Raw genomic sequence first — 14,618 nt, 5'->3', positions numbered from 1 at the left:
AAAATGTAGAAATAATATTAGTGATGTACAATACATGAAAAGTGATTTACTGTATAATACACCATTTTTAATAAAACCTGTTCCTTTAATTAAAATAATATGGATGTCACCAAGATCAGCTTCCAGTAAGACTTCAAAAGTTCTGCTAAAGTGGCCTTAACAAACTAAGGTCAGAGGTCCTCCAGGTCAATCGTAGGCCGGATCGAGGTATAGGATGGCAACCTGTGCTTGACAGGGTTGCACTCCCCCTGAAATCGCAGGTCCACAACTTGGGTGTCCTCCTGGATTCAGCGCTGACGCTTGAAGCTCAGGCGTCAGCGGTGGCTGGGAGGGCATTCGCACAATTGAAGCTAGTGCGCCACCTGTGACCCTACCTCATGAAGTCGAATTTGGCCATGGTGGTCCACTCCTTTGTTACTCTAGATTGGACTATTGCAATGCTCTCTACGTGGGGCTGCCCTTGAAGACAGCCCGGAAACTCCAACTGGTCCAACAGGTGGCAGCCAGACTATTAACTGGAGCAAATTACAGAGAGCGGTCAACTCTCCTGTTTAAGGAGCTCCACTGGCTGCTGTTTATCTGCCGGGCCCAATTCAAGGTGCAGGTCTTGACCTACAAAGCCCTGAACAGTTTGGGACCCTCCTACCTGCGTGACTGTATTTCCATCTACGAACCCACGCAATCCCTTCGATCCTCCGGAGAGGCTCTTCTTTCGCTCTCGCCTGCATCACAGGTGCGACTTGCGAAGACGAGAGAGAGGGCCTTCTCTGTGGTGGCCCCCCCAACTCTGGAACTCACTCCCCAGAGACATTAGACAAGCCACCACACTGGCAATCTTTAGGAGGAACTTGAAAACCTGGTTATTCCAATGTGCCTTCAGTGATTGAATGTAAGATTCTCCCTGACCACACTTTGCACAAAATGTCCTTAGATGCACTTTTTTTATGGGTTGTGCAATGAAATCCTTCCTCATTCTTGGAGCCTCCTATTTCCCAGTGTTTTTATTTTTTTATATAATTTTATCCATGCATATGGCCCTGCCTAGTGAAATTCCCTGTTTATAATGTTTGATTTTATATTGTTGTGTTGTATATTATTTTGATTTTGCATTTTATGTATTTTGCTCGTTTTATTGTTTTGTGTTATATTGTTTGTTCTGTATCGATGGGTATGGCCTCATGTAAGCCGCACCGAGTCCCCCTGGGGGAGATGAAGCGGGGTATAAAGAAATTATTATTATTATTATTAACATTCTATGCCTGGATCTGCACCGTAGAATTAATGTAATTTGACACTACATTAAGTGTCATGACTCAATGCTGTAAAATTATGGGAGTTGGAATTTGTTGAAGCACCAATATTATTTGGCATAGAAGGCTAAAGACCTTGTAAAACTAAAATTCCTAGGATTCCATAGCATAGAACCATGGTAGTTAAAGTGTTGTCAAACTGCATTAATTCGGTAGTGTAGATGCATCTTATCTCTGCACTACTGAAATAGTTTACAAGCAGAGGAACTTTCTGTCTGAAATACTGTGCTGGGTTGTTCTAGCAGAGTTACTAGCACTCAAGGTGATATGTCTTATTTTCTCTCAAGTTATGGCAATTGCACGATGAGCTTAAGCACCCGCTGGGTTTTGTGTGTCACTACAATTTACTTTGGACCTTTTCACACCACACAATTGCAGAGCCCTTTATCTTCTAATAGTTTGTTTTGTCAAGATTTCTGTGTATGAAAATGCTTGTTAGCAAATATCCTGCAAATCTCTGGATATGAAATCTCAACAAAAGGTGAACATTTGGTAAAACGAAAGGTTTCACATTTCACTCGACTATGAACAGAATGGAAATTTGTCTATGTTAATAAAGACCAAAGTATTTGACATGGAAGCCATAATATATCGCTGACTGGCAATGTGCAGCACAAAATGGTTCATATGTATTACCTAGCTGTAATCTTTACACTCTTGGAAAATAAGACAATATTGTGAATGAGGGGACAGAGCCACTGGTTTGCCTAAAGCCATATATTACATTCATGGCAGAGGTGAGATTCAAATCAGAAACTGCCCAATTTGCAGTCCATTCTGCAAGCCACTGTATAAAATCTGTTCAGCTTTACAGATAGATCTCTGCCTAACCTTGACCCAATTTTCCTGATGTCAAAAAGGCCTGGATTATGTAATTGTTCACCACATCACAGGATGTTCTCCAAACATGATCGGATTGGATATCTACCCATTCTATGTAGCTAGGAGCTACATCCAAAGGAGTACATTGATGGCAACCTTTTCACTAAGATTCCTATTCATAGAGAGGGGACCACTTTGGATCTTGGTTTTTAAGTATTCTCAGCACTACAATCTAAATAACATACACACAAAAAACCACACATACCTTGATACTAATGATTATTGTAAGAAAAATCAAAGATGTAGCTGAGCATTTCACATTTATTTGAACTACAATTAACCACTTCATCACATTCATTAAATTCTACTGAACTACTTAAGAAACAGCAAACTACTATATTCATCACATGACATAAGCTTCAAATATAGGATAGAGATATTTTGGCATATTTAAAGTGTTATAAAGGATTATCTTTTCAGACATTTTCTCAGCTGGTTGGCAAGTGACTTTTTTTGTAAGTTATCCACATAAAGCTCTGCCATTACCTTTTGCTTGAGGTGAGAGATACCTTCCCTTTTTCCTTCTACCCCTTCTTTCCCTCCTCCATCCCTTCTTTCGTCCTTGTTCCCTTCTCACATCCTTCGACCTGGCTGGATCCCACAACAGTGCCATTCCAGGCATTCTCTTGTGCTTTCTTTTAAAATATAGACACACTGCTTCACTTGAGCCTTTCCATTGTCATTGTGTTGCATCTGTGAGCTTTGGTTGCTATACAGAGAAAGAGCTGAGGTTTGAAAAGAGCTTAAGGATTTGAATTCAGAACAGTGATGGAGCCAATGTAGGTCTAATGGGAGAAGGAAAGAGGGAGGTCTTGGAGGCCACGGAGGGGTCCTGCCTCACTGAGTGAGGACAGAGTTCCTCGGAACAGCTTCCACTAGACTGGAAGTGATTGGGGGGCAGGGGCAGGTTCCTTTCCTAGGCAGGCCCCTCTTTCCCAAGAAGGGCACTTGGGGAGTACACTGAACTTTAATTATACTCTTAAAATGTTTCAAAGTTTTAGGTCCATCTCTTCCTTCTTCACATCCACTTTATCTGCCAGCAGCTGCATTGGGTAAAAGAGATCAGTTCTGCTGGTCATTCTGGTTCTGATTCATATGGCTCTAGTCCTTTCTTACAAATGATTGTGGAAGTGTGCTGAAGTGGTGTGCAGTTTGACACCACTTCAGCTGCCATGGATCAATATTATGGACTGATGGATTTTAAATATTTGTAATGGTACACAACTTTCCATAATAGCAGCTATCATTGACTGTCAGCAATTTTCTTTAGGTTTTTTTTTTCCATAAAGAAAACGGGGGAGGGACAGTGGGCGGGGACAAATCTCAACTATGTGATGACAAATCAGTGGAGGGCTCCTGAGTAAAACGGATAGATTGAAAAGTGTGTGGTGAAGGTAGGAAGATCATCCGTTTCATTTCAAAACGGAGTATGCCTAAGCTGAATGGTAAGCCACTCTTCCAAACACTTGACCTGTTTAGTGGGGTGAAATTATAATATGTCTTAGGTGTACTTGTGCACTTGGACATGTACTATGAACATTTTATCATAAAGACCCAGCAGACAGAACTAAGATGAAAAAAGTATAGAATATCACCCTTTTTTAAAATAACAGTGACACTGCTATTTCTGTTTCCATATTACTCCTGTGGCTTTTGCACATTGAGTTTAATCCATGTCCATCACAATACTTCACAGTTTTAGCTCTTTTCTATTCGGTTCTGTCAGACTCTGAATTTCCAATACAAAGGACAGAGAACTCAATACCTGGTGCATAGATGGCAGGGAAGTACCCAATCATATCTTCAAAACTGGTAACGGAGACACTGAATATAATATATGTAAGTGCCACATATATGCTTGCGTAAGTCCACCAAGTGTATATGTTAGGGGTGGGTTTGGGGGCCAAGACTGTGAATTTTGATATGACCCATAGATAAACTGAGGATCATTCCACAGAGAGGGAAAAGCACCAATGCGACCTCAGGTGGCCAGCTACTCCTGTCCATTGCAGCATTTTCTCTGCCCAAGCATTCAATAAGCCAAAAAGAAACGACACAGCAAAGAGAGTACATGGGGTTGGTGCTTCTTTTAGGTTCCCCCAATATGGTGTATGCTGTTAGCTTTTGTCACTCGACTCAGAGAATGAGATGCTTCCTTTTTTGACAGGGATTAAACTATATTACTCGCATTGATCTATGAATAAGTCAACCAGGGTTTTCTTTTCTTTTCTTTTTTTTGATCTGTTGACTACAATTTCTAGACCTATAGATGAATATATAGGATAACTCCATCAATGCTAGGATATTTTTTCATTCTCAATTAATCTGCAGAAGTCTAATCTCCAAGTTCTTATTACCTTTACTTTTAGAATTTTAGAATAAGCACAGCTGTAAGAAGCTGAGAGAGCTTCTATTTTAATCCTGGCTGTTCACCAGGTATCCTGAGTTCCTTGGAGCACTTTTGCTCCAATCAGTCCATCCTGTGCTGTGTTGGTTGGCAGAGGTGGAACTTCCCCATATTTGGGGGTCTCTTTAAGGGATCTCACGGCGAGGAGCTCTCATCGCTGTCTCATTCCCAGAAGGAAAACAAACAGCATCTTGTGTCCATTTACAGTCATCCTGTGAGTTCACCTAACAGATGGGGTGCAGTGAGAAAATAATCTCACTGGCAAAAATGATAAGATCTGGAATCCTAGACTTTGCCAAAGATCTAAGAGCGGGAATAAACAAAGCTGTAGCCTTTTCCACTCCAAAAGTGTTTGGGTATTGTTTTGTATGTTCCTTTCCCATTGCACCTCTTCCCATTGCAACTATCTTAAACTTAAGCCTAAATTGTAATTAGTAGAACTGCATGAACAGTGGATGATCTGTTGTCCACATTGGATGGTGAGCAGTGAAAGTAGGTCTTTGCCATCAAGAGTGCAAAGATTATGGTTAGATGTTGCTGTCTGCAGAATGAAGATTAAAATAGGGACCGGTTCAGTACATTCTATCCAATCTCACATACTTATTAAATAACCTTGTAGCCTTCATAACCTTGTAGTTAAGTGGAAAGAGAGGGTCACCCAGTCAAGGTTAAGGGTCAAGGTCACCCAGTGAATTTCATAGTCCAGTGAGGACTAAAACCCACATTTTCCAAATCCAGTATTGTAACCACTACATATACCACACTGTCTCTTAGCAAATAATATACCCGAGGCCTCCTAACGTCTGGGAATTTGCACTTGAAGTCTGACATCACTGTAACTTTTAAAGTGTAGTAAGCAATAGCTGACATGACCACACAAGTGCTTCAGATCTTGTGATTTCCTCTGTTTGGCCACTCAATTGCAGAGGTTGTTCTGGGTGAGATTTATATGAATTTTGGTTGTACACAAAACCCAGTGAATCCATAAGGCTAACACCTATTTGCCACCTTTTGAGATGCAGGCTTTACCAGAGATCCTGCTAGTAATTTTAAAGACATTGCAAAAGCAGCAAATCCATCTTAATTTTTCCCATATTTCCTTATGAGTTAATACTCTGAAAAATAACTTGTGAAAATCCTGCCACATAGTAGTATATATTTTGGGATATCTAATACAACATTAAATAACTGAGAAGTGATATGATTGTACTCTTTAAATATCTAAAGGGCTGTCACAGAGAGGATAGTAAAAGTCTGTTCTCTGCCACCCCAGAGAGTACGATTAAGTCTAATAGTTTTAAGTTACAGGAGGGTAGATTTCGATTGAACTCTTGATGGTAAGAGGAGTTAGGCAGTTGAACCAATTATCTAGGGAGGTGTGGAGATCTCTTTCTCTGTATAGCTTCAAAAAGAGGCTGGGCAGCTATCTGATGGGAATGTTCTAGCTGACAAGAATTCTCTAGCTGGAGTTGCTACATTAAGCAGGTTCAATGGCCCATCAGCACCTTTCCAGCTCTATTATTCTATAGTTATACTTCTGCACAAATGCTGGGGTTGTTAAATTCTATCTTAGAATACGGCAGTGGATATATAGTCCTGACTCCTGCTGGCAATCCAAACTAGAGCAGACTTGCTGAATCACATGCTTAGTGATGAGAAAAGTCTATTCTATTCAGTGGCCCTCCTATAATTGAGGTTACCAATGATTCAGAGCCCTTCGACACTGCCATATAAAATCCAGATTATCTGCTTTGAACTGGATTATATGGCAGTGTAGACTCATATAATTATCTGTTTTGATAATCTGGATTATATGGCAGTGTAAAAGGGGCATTAGGCTGCCCATCACCTGATAATCAGTATTACACTGAAAGAGTCTATTGGCAGAAACCAGTAGAAACATTTAGACTAGATTCAGGTGTACATTTCCTCAGACAAAAGGTACATCTATATACTTTAGAGTAAATGTAGTTTTATAAAACTTTAATTGACATGGCTCAACACTATGGAATTATGGAAGCTGTAGTTTTACGTTTTCAGTCTTTGTTGCCAATGAGTAAATCACCTTTGTATTCCTTACAGATCATTTGGACTTGGATTAGGCTCTAGACTAGTGGTTTCCAACCTTTTCTTTTGACCAGGAACCACCTGACGAGGGACCACTTTGACTAGGGATCACCCTACAACATTAGTACCAAAAGGGTTACGAATCGGTTTTTGGTCAACTTCAGATTCAATTTGGTTATTTGGGGTACTGATTCAGAAAAATTGCATTGGATAGACTGCATCAGCTCTTGTTTCTGATACAGAACATGTGCCATCCAGTAGTTGCCATTTGCTCACTCACAGAAAACCATATTTAATAATTTAGAGCTGATGTCGTAGTATTAATCTTTTGTGGGTAGTCAGCCACTCCTCTTCTGACATCCCTGTTGCCTCAGCACTATAAGAGGGTTTCGCGAGACCAGTTGCTCTCGTTGCCAAGTGGTTTTGTAGCAATGGTGTAGTCATGGTGAGACTTTGGACCATATTTTCATTCTTGCAGACCACTGTTCTACAGTATAGATCAGTGGTTCTCAACCTATGGGTTCCCAGATGCTTTGCCCTACAACTCCCAGAATCCCATCCAATTTATCAGATGGTAGGATTTCTGGGAGTTGAAGGCCAAAACATCTGGGGACCACTAGTATAGATGCACCCACATGACTGCTGTACTGAGTAAACTTGTATATAGTGTTTTATGTGCCCCATATTTAACCTGTCTTCAAATTCCTATATTTAAGCCTAGTTGTTAATGTGGAAAAGAATGGGATTACGAACAGTTGTTTTGTATAATTTCACATTTCAGGTAGGTTGAGGCTATTTGGATTCCAATTTATGGCATCTCGGGAGGAGCAGACAGGTCAACAGACTAAAAATCCCAAGATTGCATAGGATGGGACCATGACAATTAATTCTTCTTTTGAACTGCACTTCATGTGTTCATAAAGCTAGCCCTGTTCTTTTATGCATGTCTGTACAATTCTACATAGAAAGACATGACAATTGTACCAAAGGAAGACCTGTTTAAGTGACATATTGCAAAACACTGTTTTCTGTAGGGTAGAATTTGAGAAGTTTGTAATATTCCTGCTTAAAAACTGCCTAGCATAAAGATTTTCCGGAAGGTGCATCTAGAGTGAAGAATGTATACATTTTAGACCAGTGGTTCTCAACCTGTGGGTCCCTAGATGTTTTGGCTTTCAACTCTGAGAAATCCTAACAGCTGGTAAACTGGCTGGGATTTGTGTTGGATGGGGTCGCACTCCCCCTGAAGACGCAGGTTCGCAGTTTGGGTGTGATCCTGGACTCATCGCTGAGCCTGGAACCCCAGGTTTCGGCGGTGACCAGGGGAGCATTCGCACAGTTAAAACTCGTGCGCCAACTGCGCCCGTACCTTGGGAAGTCTGACTTGGCCACGGTAGTCCACGCTCTGGTTACATCCCGTTTAGACTACTGCAACGCTCTCTACATGGGGTTGCCTTTGAAGACGGCTCGGAAGCTCCAATTAGTCCAACGGTCGGCAGCCATGATACTAACTAGAGCGGAGCGCAGGGAGCACACAACTCCTCTGCTGCACCAGCTCCACTGGCTGCCGATTTGCTACCGGGCTCAATTCAAAGTGCTGGCGTTGGCCTTTAAAGCCCTAAATGGTTCTGGCCCAACCTACCTATCCGAACGTATCTCAGCCTATCAGCCCACCAGGACCCTAAGATCTTCTGGGGAGGCCTTGCTCTCTATCCCGCCTGCTTCACAGGTGCGGCTGGCGGGGACGAGAGACAGGGCCTTTTCTGTGGTGGCCCCTCGGCTCTGGAACGCCCTTCCCATGGAGGTAAGATCAGCCTCCTCGCTGATGGTATTCCGAAGAAGACTAAAAACTTGGATGTTCAAGCAGGCATTTGGTTAATTCGGTGCAATGAATGTGTTGATTACGGATTGGTAATATGGATGATGAAATTGGACCAGGATTTTAGTTAGGAGATGTATTGGATTGTGATTTACGTGTAATATTGTGTATTATGTTTTTATGGTTTTAATTGTATACTGTGCACTGTATATTTTGTTGTAAACCACGTTGAGTCGCCAGTTAGGCTGAGAAACGGCGGTATACAAGGACAGTAAATAAATAAATAAATTTCTGGGAACCGTAAGCCTAAACACCTGGGGACCCACAGGTTGAGAATCACTGATTTAGACAGTACCTGCTTTATCTTGTATGGAACTGATCCAAAACCCTAATTCAGAAATGAATTGTCTTTTTGTTCTAAGGAAGTCACTCAAAATATATCACTACTTTGCATGTGTATTCATATTTTTCTTCTTTTAAAAAATAACCTCTCTATATAGTGCAATTTATTGGAAATAGGGATTTTTAACATGCTTTCACTTTTAGTAAAAACAGATGTGAATACATTTTTTAAAACACACTGAATTTTAGACACAAAGGAAGAAAAGAAAAAAAGAAGGAAAGAAGGGAAAGGAATGAATCCTAATACCATAACATACTTTAGAACATGCAGGCCATTTTTTAGACAACAGACTAAATGAGATTCAAAATGGATTTTGAAAAATGAAAAAGATCATCTGTCTTATTGTTAGAAGCCAGGAGGCATCTGAAAGTTTCACTCACAGCACTGACTTGAAATCTCCATACACTTGGGGATTGCTTGTACTCATTTAGCTGGAATTAGGTTCTACTAAATACAATAGAGTTCAATCCTATGTAGGCATTTCCAGAATGGTGCTGCAAATCACAGTTGTCCAGAAGCTTTCTGATTTCCTTGAAACTGTTGATGCCTCTTCCATACCATCCCTATCTCTTTCTTGCATGCAGCATTCTGTCTCCTTCTCACTCCTTCTTCATCTATCATCTCTCTTTTAATCTTCCTCTCCAATCTTGCCTGCCTGCTCTTCCATCTCGGTTCCCATCCATCCCAGGGATTTGTCCGGCCCAATTTGTAATACTCACGGATGCTCCTCCCAAGAAGGGGATCTCTCCCGACACAAAGAATGAGGTATATACACTGGTCAAGGTGCTGAGAATGATTCCAAAGCTGATATGTATGAAGCCAGTCATGATCTGGATGGTCTGTGGGAACAATTAAAGGAACAATACTTGGCTCGTGATAGATTAGGTTCACACAGACACATGCTAGCTGCTCACATTCCTTCAAGCCACACACCCTCACACATTCCTTCAGCCTTGGGTCTCACTTTGAGAGAAAGGTGAGATATAAATTCAATAAATAAAACTACACTGACTTCAGAAGGTTAAGATCAGAGAACAGGCTGAAATCATGAAGCAATTTTTAATGTTGCAATTAGTACACAGTTCATTCCGAAGCATCTTTCCATGGAGAATGCATGTCACATTTTCTGATTTTTTTTATTACAGAAGAACATCATGTTCCCAAATGTTCACAGGAATAGTTAATATCATCTGCAAATTGAATTAAATCTGGCATTTGTACATCTGCTCCAATTAGCACTTCTGTGTGGTTCAGATACTAGCAGGACAGAAAGACACTAAATTAAAATCCACAACTGGGTAAGGTTGATCAAGTTGGACCTAGGAATAGGGGATAGGGGTTTGGTAGATACATTACCCCAGATAATTTTGTTGGATGATCTGATTGTTTCTTTGACATACACCACACAATGAAGTCTCTTTGATTTAAGATTTCCTTTTTAGGTTAACTCAGGCCAGCCAAAATTTATGGGAAGTTACAAAACTAGTCTGTAGAATATAGTGTGATCCATTAAGCTGGACTCAGGTGGTTCAACTGTTGATGGTCGTCTATCAAAGGTCTCTCTCTAATCTTTCAGCTTGTTAAACTTGCCTGATACAGCAAAAAGCGGGATGTCACGCACCTGGCTGGTGAATATATACAGTATATATTATAAATCATGTTGAGATGGGCTTTAAGTTGAGCAAGACTATTCTGAAACAAGTTACTAGATAGCCATTGGACCCATGGCACCTTCCAGCTCTAGAACGCCATGGTTTTTACACTGGAGGATATCAAATCATCCATTCTATTTCCCCTCCTCTTTCTTCCCACACTAGCTGAAGCTTGGCCTGTTTCATCTGGTTTACTCTTTCTCTAGATATTTTGAGGTTCAAAGGATGTTTGTTTGAATCCAATGCTCAACTCAGATTTGCCTTTGCAACACCAATATTGATCTTCTCAACTTCAGAGAGAAGGCAATGGGTAACTCTGCCACCATTTTATAGCTGTGAATACTGTAGCTGTGTAGTAACATAAGTTGTTTGACTTTTCATATATAAACACCAGGTAGGGCAACATGTGAGAGATGCTGCTATTTAGAAAGGATTTCTGAGAAGCAAGCTTATGCCTGGGGTTGGGCTGTGTTTGGACTGTTTCTTCCCCAGTCCTGGTACTAGCTGACAAACTGCTGAAGGTTCAGTCCAAAAAATTCTACAAAACCCAAAGAAGGAAAGGTATATGAATGGATAGCCGGTCTTAGAAAAGCACTAACCTACTCAGCATTTCATTATAGGGTAGGGGCACATTAGAATATTGGTGCAATGAGATTTATCCCAATTATCCACATAGCAACACATGGAAAGCTCAACATAAAGCAATCACTAGGTAGGAAACACATAGAATCATAGAATCATAGAACTGTAGAGTTGGAAGAAACCTCATGGCCATCCAGTCCAACCCCCTGCCAAAATGCTGAAAAATTGCATTCAAAGCACCCCCGACAGATGGCCATCTAGCCTCTGTTCAAAAGCCTCCAAAGAAGGAGCCTCCACCACACTCCGGGGCAGAGAGTTCCACTGCTGAATAGCTCTCACAGTCAGGATGTTCTTACTAATGTTCAGATGGAATCTCTTTCCTTGTAGTTTGTGTTTCCTACTTAGTTTTTTGACTGAAGGAACCACAGTTGTATTTTCTGATGTCTCTGTCAGCTCAAGACATGAAGAATAAATAAGCCAGGCCACATGGTACTGGGGTAGCTGTGAGTCCAACTTTAGAATGGACAGTCCCCAGTTGGAAGGGCTGTCTATGGAAAATCCTTTTTTGAAGATTTCCTCCATCTTAAGTACTGTCCAGTCCAAGATTGGTTTAATGTTAAGCAACCCGTTTTAACTGCTGGGACCCTGAAGTTCTCCATCAGTCCTAAAGCCACTGAACTGCAAACTAGACAGGCACGTTGTCACCAGGTACACTTCATTCCATCATGATGACATGTGATTTAAATTTTTAAAATTTAAATCACAGTGATTATTTATCTATATATATTTAGAGAGATAAAAAGATAAAATTATACACATGAATTAATAAGTACAAATCAATATCCATGGCATAGGCAATAGCCATTTGGCCAGTCTAATGATTTTGCTCCTACTCAGTAAAGTATCAGTTTGCATAACTCAAAGTTTGTGTATGCTGAAACTTCAGAAAGCAATCACTATCTCAGCCAGCCATGTGGACAATTTTGGATTCTGTAATAGACTATCGCATCTATCCGCAAAAGGTTTTTTTCTAAATATAATATGGACTTTAATGCATTTGTGTATTTAAAGATCAGATCAGACATACTGCATTAATTTCATATGTGCCAACTTTAGTAGTAGTGTTGGTTGTAGAACTGGGAAGTAAATATAGTTCTTTTCAGCCAAAGAAACCTAGAAGGCAATGCATATTGATGCTGTTTCTTCTGACAGCAAGGCTCTTTCAAAGCACTTGTACAGGATATCTGATGCCTGGCAGTCTCTATTCCTCACGAAGTCTATAGCCTCCTTATTCCAGTTGGGGGTCTATGCTGTCTTTCTGAATAGCATACATGTTGAAGGGCTAGTGAATCCCAGAATACTAGCACACCTCTCTATAGCACAAAGGAGGGGAATTCCTTTCCTAAGCTCTCTCTTTAGTACTAAAGCATGAACTCAACCATGGGAATCCACCTTTGTAGGTATGTCCTCTATAGGACTCTGCTTTATTTTGAACCTAAGCCAAACTGATACACACATATGCGTATTTTCTTTACATGCTCAAATGAGCATAGACTAACCCTTGTGCTTTAAATTTAAAAGTAGTCACGAACATTTTGCCTGCTTACCACCATAACATAAGAAACGACATGGACCAGAATCCATTTATGCCATTGGACATCCACCCAGTGATGTAGTCTTCAAGAGCAGATCTAACACCCCCTCTTCTATTCACCCATGGGTCTGTGAAGAGCCACAAGGATATGAGTGTTGGGAAAGTGTATGGGGGGGGGGGAGGTTGATGCTACTCATTATTCTTTGCAAAAAATGTAAAAAAGTTGTTGTCATTGTGCTTTTTAATGTGTGGAAGATGTTATGTCAGATATAACTCATACTGCTTCCAGGACCAGTAACAAGGCTTATTTTTCACTCACAGCACAGCCCAGGAAACCATTTTAATAGCTGGGCTGAACTCTGATTGGGGATTGTGTATTAGTAATGAAGAAAACACCCCCAGACCTGTGCACAGAGGCCACAGATGCCAGCACAAAAGCCTGTGGCTTGTGATCAGGTTTCTGAACAGTGCAGTGGCATCATCAGCCTAAGGGCGGGACACATGGCAGGATCATGCCAAAGACCCAGTTAATATAGTATTCTTTTTTCCATGCCTCTACAATGAAGCAAAAATGTGCTGTTGCTCTGTCGTTGGCTGTCCTCGGTATCTGGCATATGGAGGTTCCATTTAGTTGCTGAAGCTCACGACTAGATACAAGTCATTCTTGTAAAGATTGCTCAAAGGTGTTGTTACGGTTCTGCCTGACTTTCTATTTTAACACTCTATTCCTGGAGCGATGCTGCTCCTTTCCTCTTATGCATAGAGATGACAATGTTCAGCCTTCCCTCCACTGTCCTAAAATTAGTACTAAAGTCTGCTGTGCCTCCGCTTCACAGCGCAGAGCACTGGGCACTCCAGAGAGAGCAGAGGGTCAGGAGCACCTTTCCTTGGGCTAGTTTCTTGCTCGCTACAAAACTAATTACTGATCAGTGGAAATGTTTAGCACAAAAATGAACACATGCACACGAAACCAGAAAAAAAGCATCCTTAGAATGAGTTACTCTCTCAGGAAAATGTTCTTCAAAATGGGCCATGAAAATGGTTACTTCAGGGGGCTGTTACAAATATCCATCTTGACATCAATTCCCCTCACTCTTTCTATTGCTACCTGCTCCTGCCATCTCTTTCTGTTTCTCACACACGCACAACACAAAAGACACACAGGAGAAATCTGGAATGGCATAATCCCCAAAATTAGGAGATCCAGTGCTTTTAGGAGGGGGGGGGCTCTTGGTGTCTTCCATCCTCCCACATCCACAGTTCTCTTCCTCCTTCATTCCTCTCCACTCCACTGCACGCACTCCCCCACAGTTGTGTCACTCACCCCCAGGACTCGATTCTTCCCTTTAGGAATGGTTTCCACAGTATACATCACAGTCCTTCTCCCCAGCCGGAAGGTCCCCATTCCCTGCATGGGAACTAGCTGGTGTGTCGGCTGCTCCCAAGCCTACAGGGTCCCCTAGCAACTGAGCGCACTCGACTGCATCAGCCACACAGGCTGAGCATAGATGACAGCTCGCCTGGCCTGACTGCTCAGCTCCAGCGGCACGCTCTTCTGAGGGAAAAGGAGAGAAAAGGGGGGTCTCTTCTTATTGGCTTCTGCCACTGCTGACGTCAAACACAGCCAGAGTTGGTGCAGAAGATGCAGAAATGGGGAAGGCATGTTGGGGAGTCAGTTGGGTATGCAGAAGGGGGGTTCATACCTACCCTGCTAATAGTCCAATTCTGCTCTTGACAGAATGGCTTTCTCAGCTGGCAGAGAGGCAGAATCTGGAACACACATCACCATGGAATAATAGGGGGAAATATATTCTTCCCTGTAGATGGAGGCTGGTGAAATCACCATGACAGCATATGTCACATCCGCAGGTTGCACAGATGGGTATTTCACAGAAAAATAGG

General features: G+C 41.5%; 1 protein-coding gene across 1 annotated transcript in view; it reads right to left on the bottom strand.

Annotated features, from left to right (window-relative positions):
- The window catches only part of LOC132772429 (membrane-spanning 4-domains subfamily A member 12-like), a 31,012-nt gene extending 16,741 nt beyond the window's left edge, over positions 1–14,271 (bottom strand). Inside the window, exons 1-2 of the mRNA XM_060771401.2 lie at positions 14,041–14,271; positions 9,608–9,727 (exon numbers count right to left, since the gene is read on the bottom strand). Coding sequence (XP_060627384.1) covers positions 9,608–9,727; positions 14,041–14,130 — 210 coding nt within the window. The 5' untranslated portion in view covers positions 14,131–14,271. The remainder of the gene's footprint in view (positions 1–9,607; positions 9,728–14,040) is intronic.
- Positions 14,272–14,618: the final 347 nt, after the last annotated feature.

The sequence above is a fragment of the Anolis sagrei genome, chromosome 1, assembly GCF_037176765.1.
Source record: "Anolis sagrei isolate rAnoSag1 chromosome 1, rAnoSag1.mat, whole genome shotgun sequence".
NCBI lineage: Eukaryota > Metazoa > Chordata > Lepidosauria > Squamata > Dactyloidae > Anolis > Anolis sagrei.
Note: the sequence above shows the minus strand (reverse complement) of the source record. Positions and strands in the feature narration are given on the sequence as shown.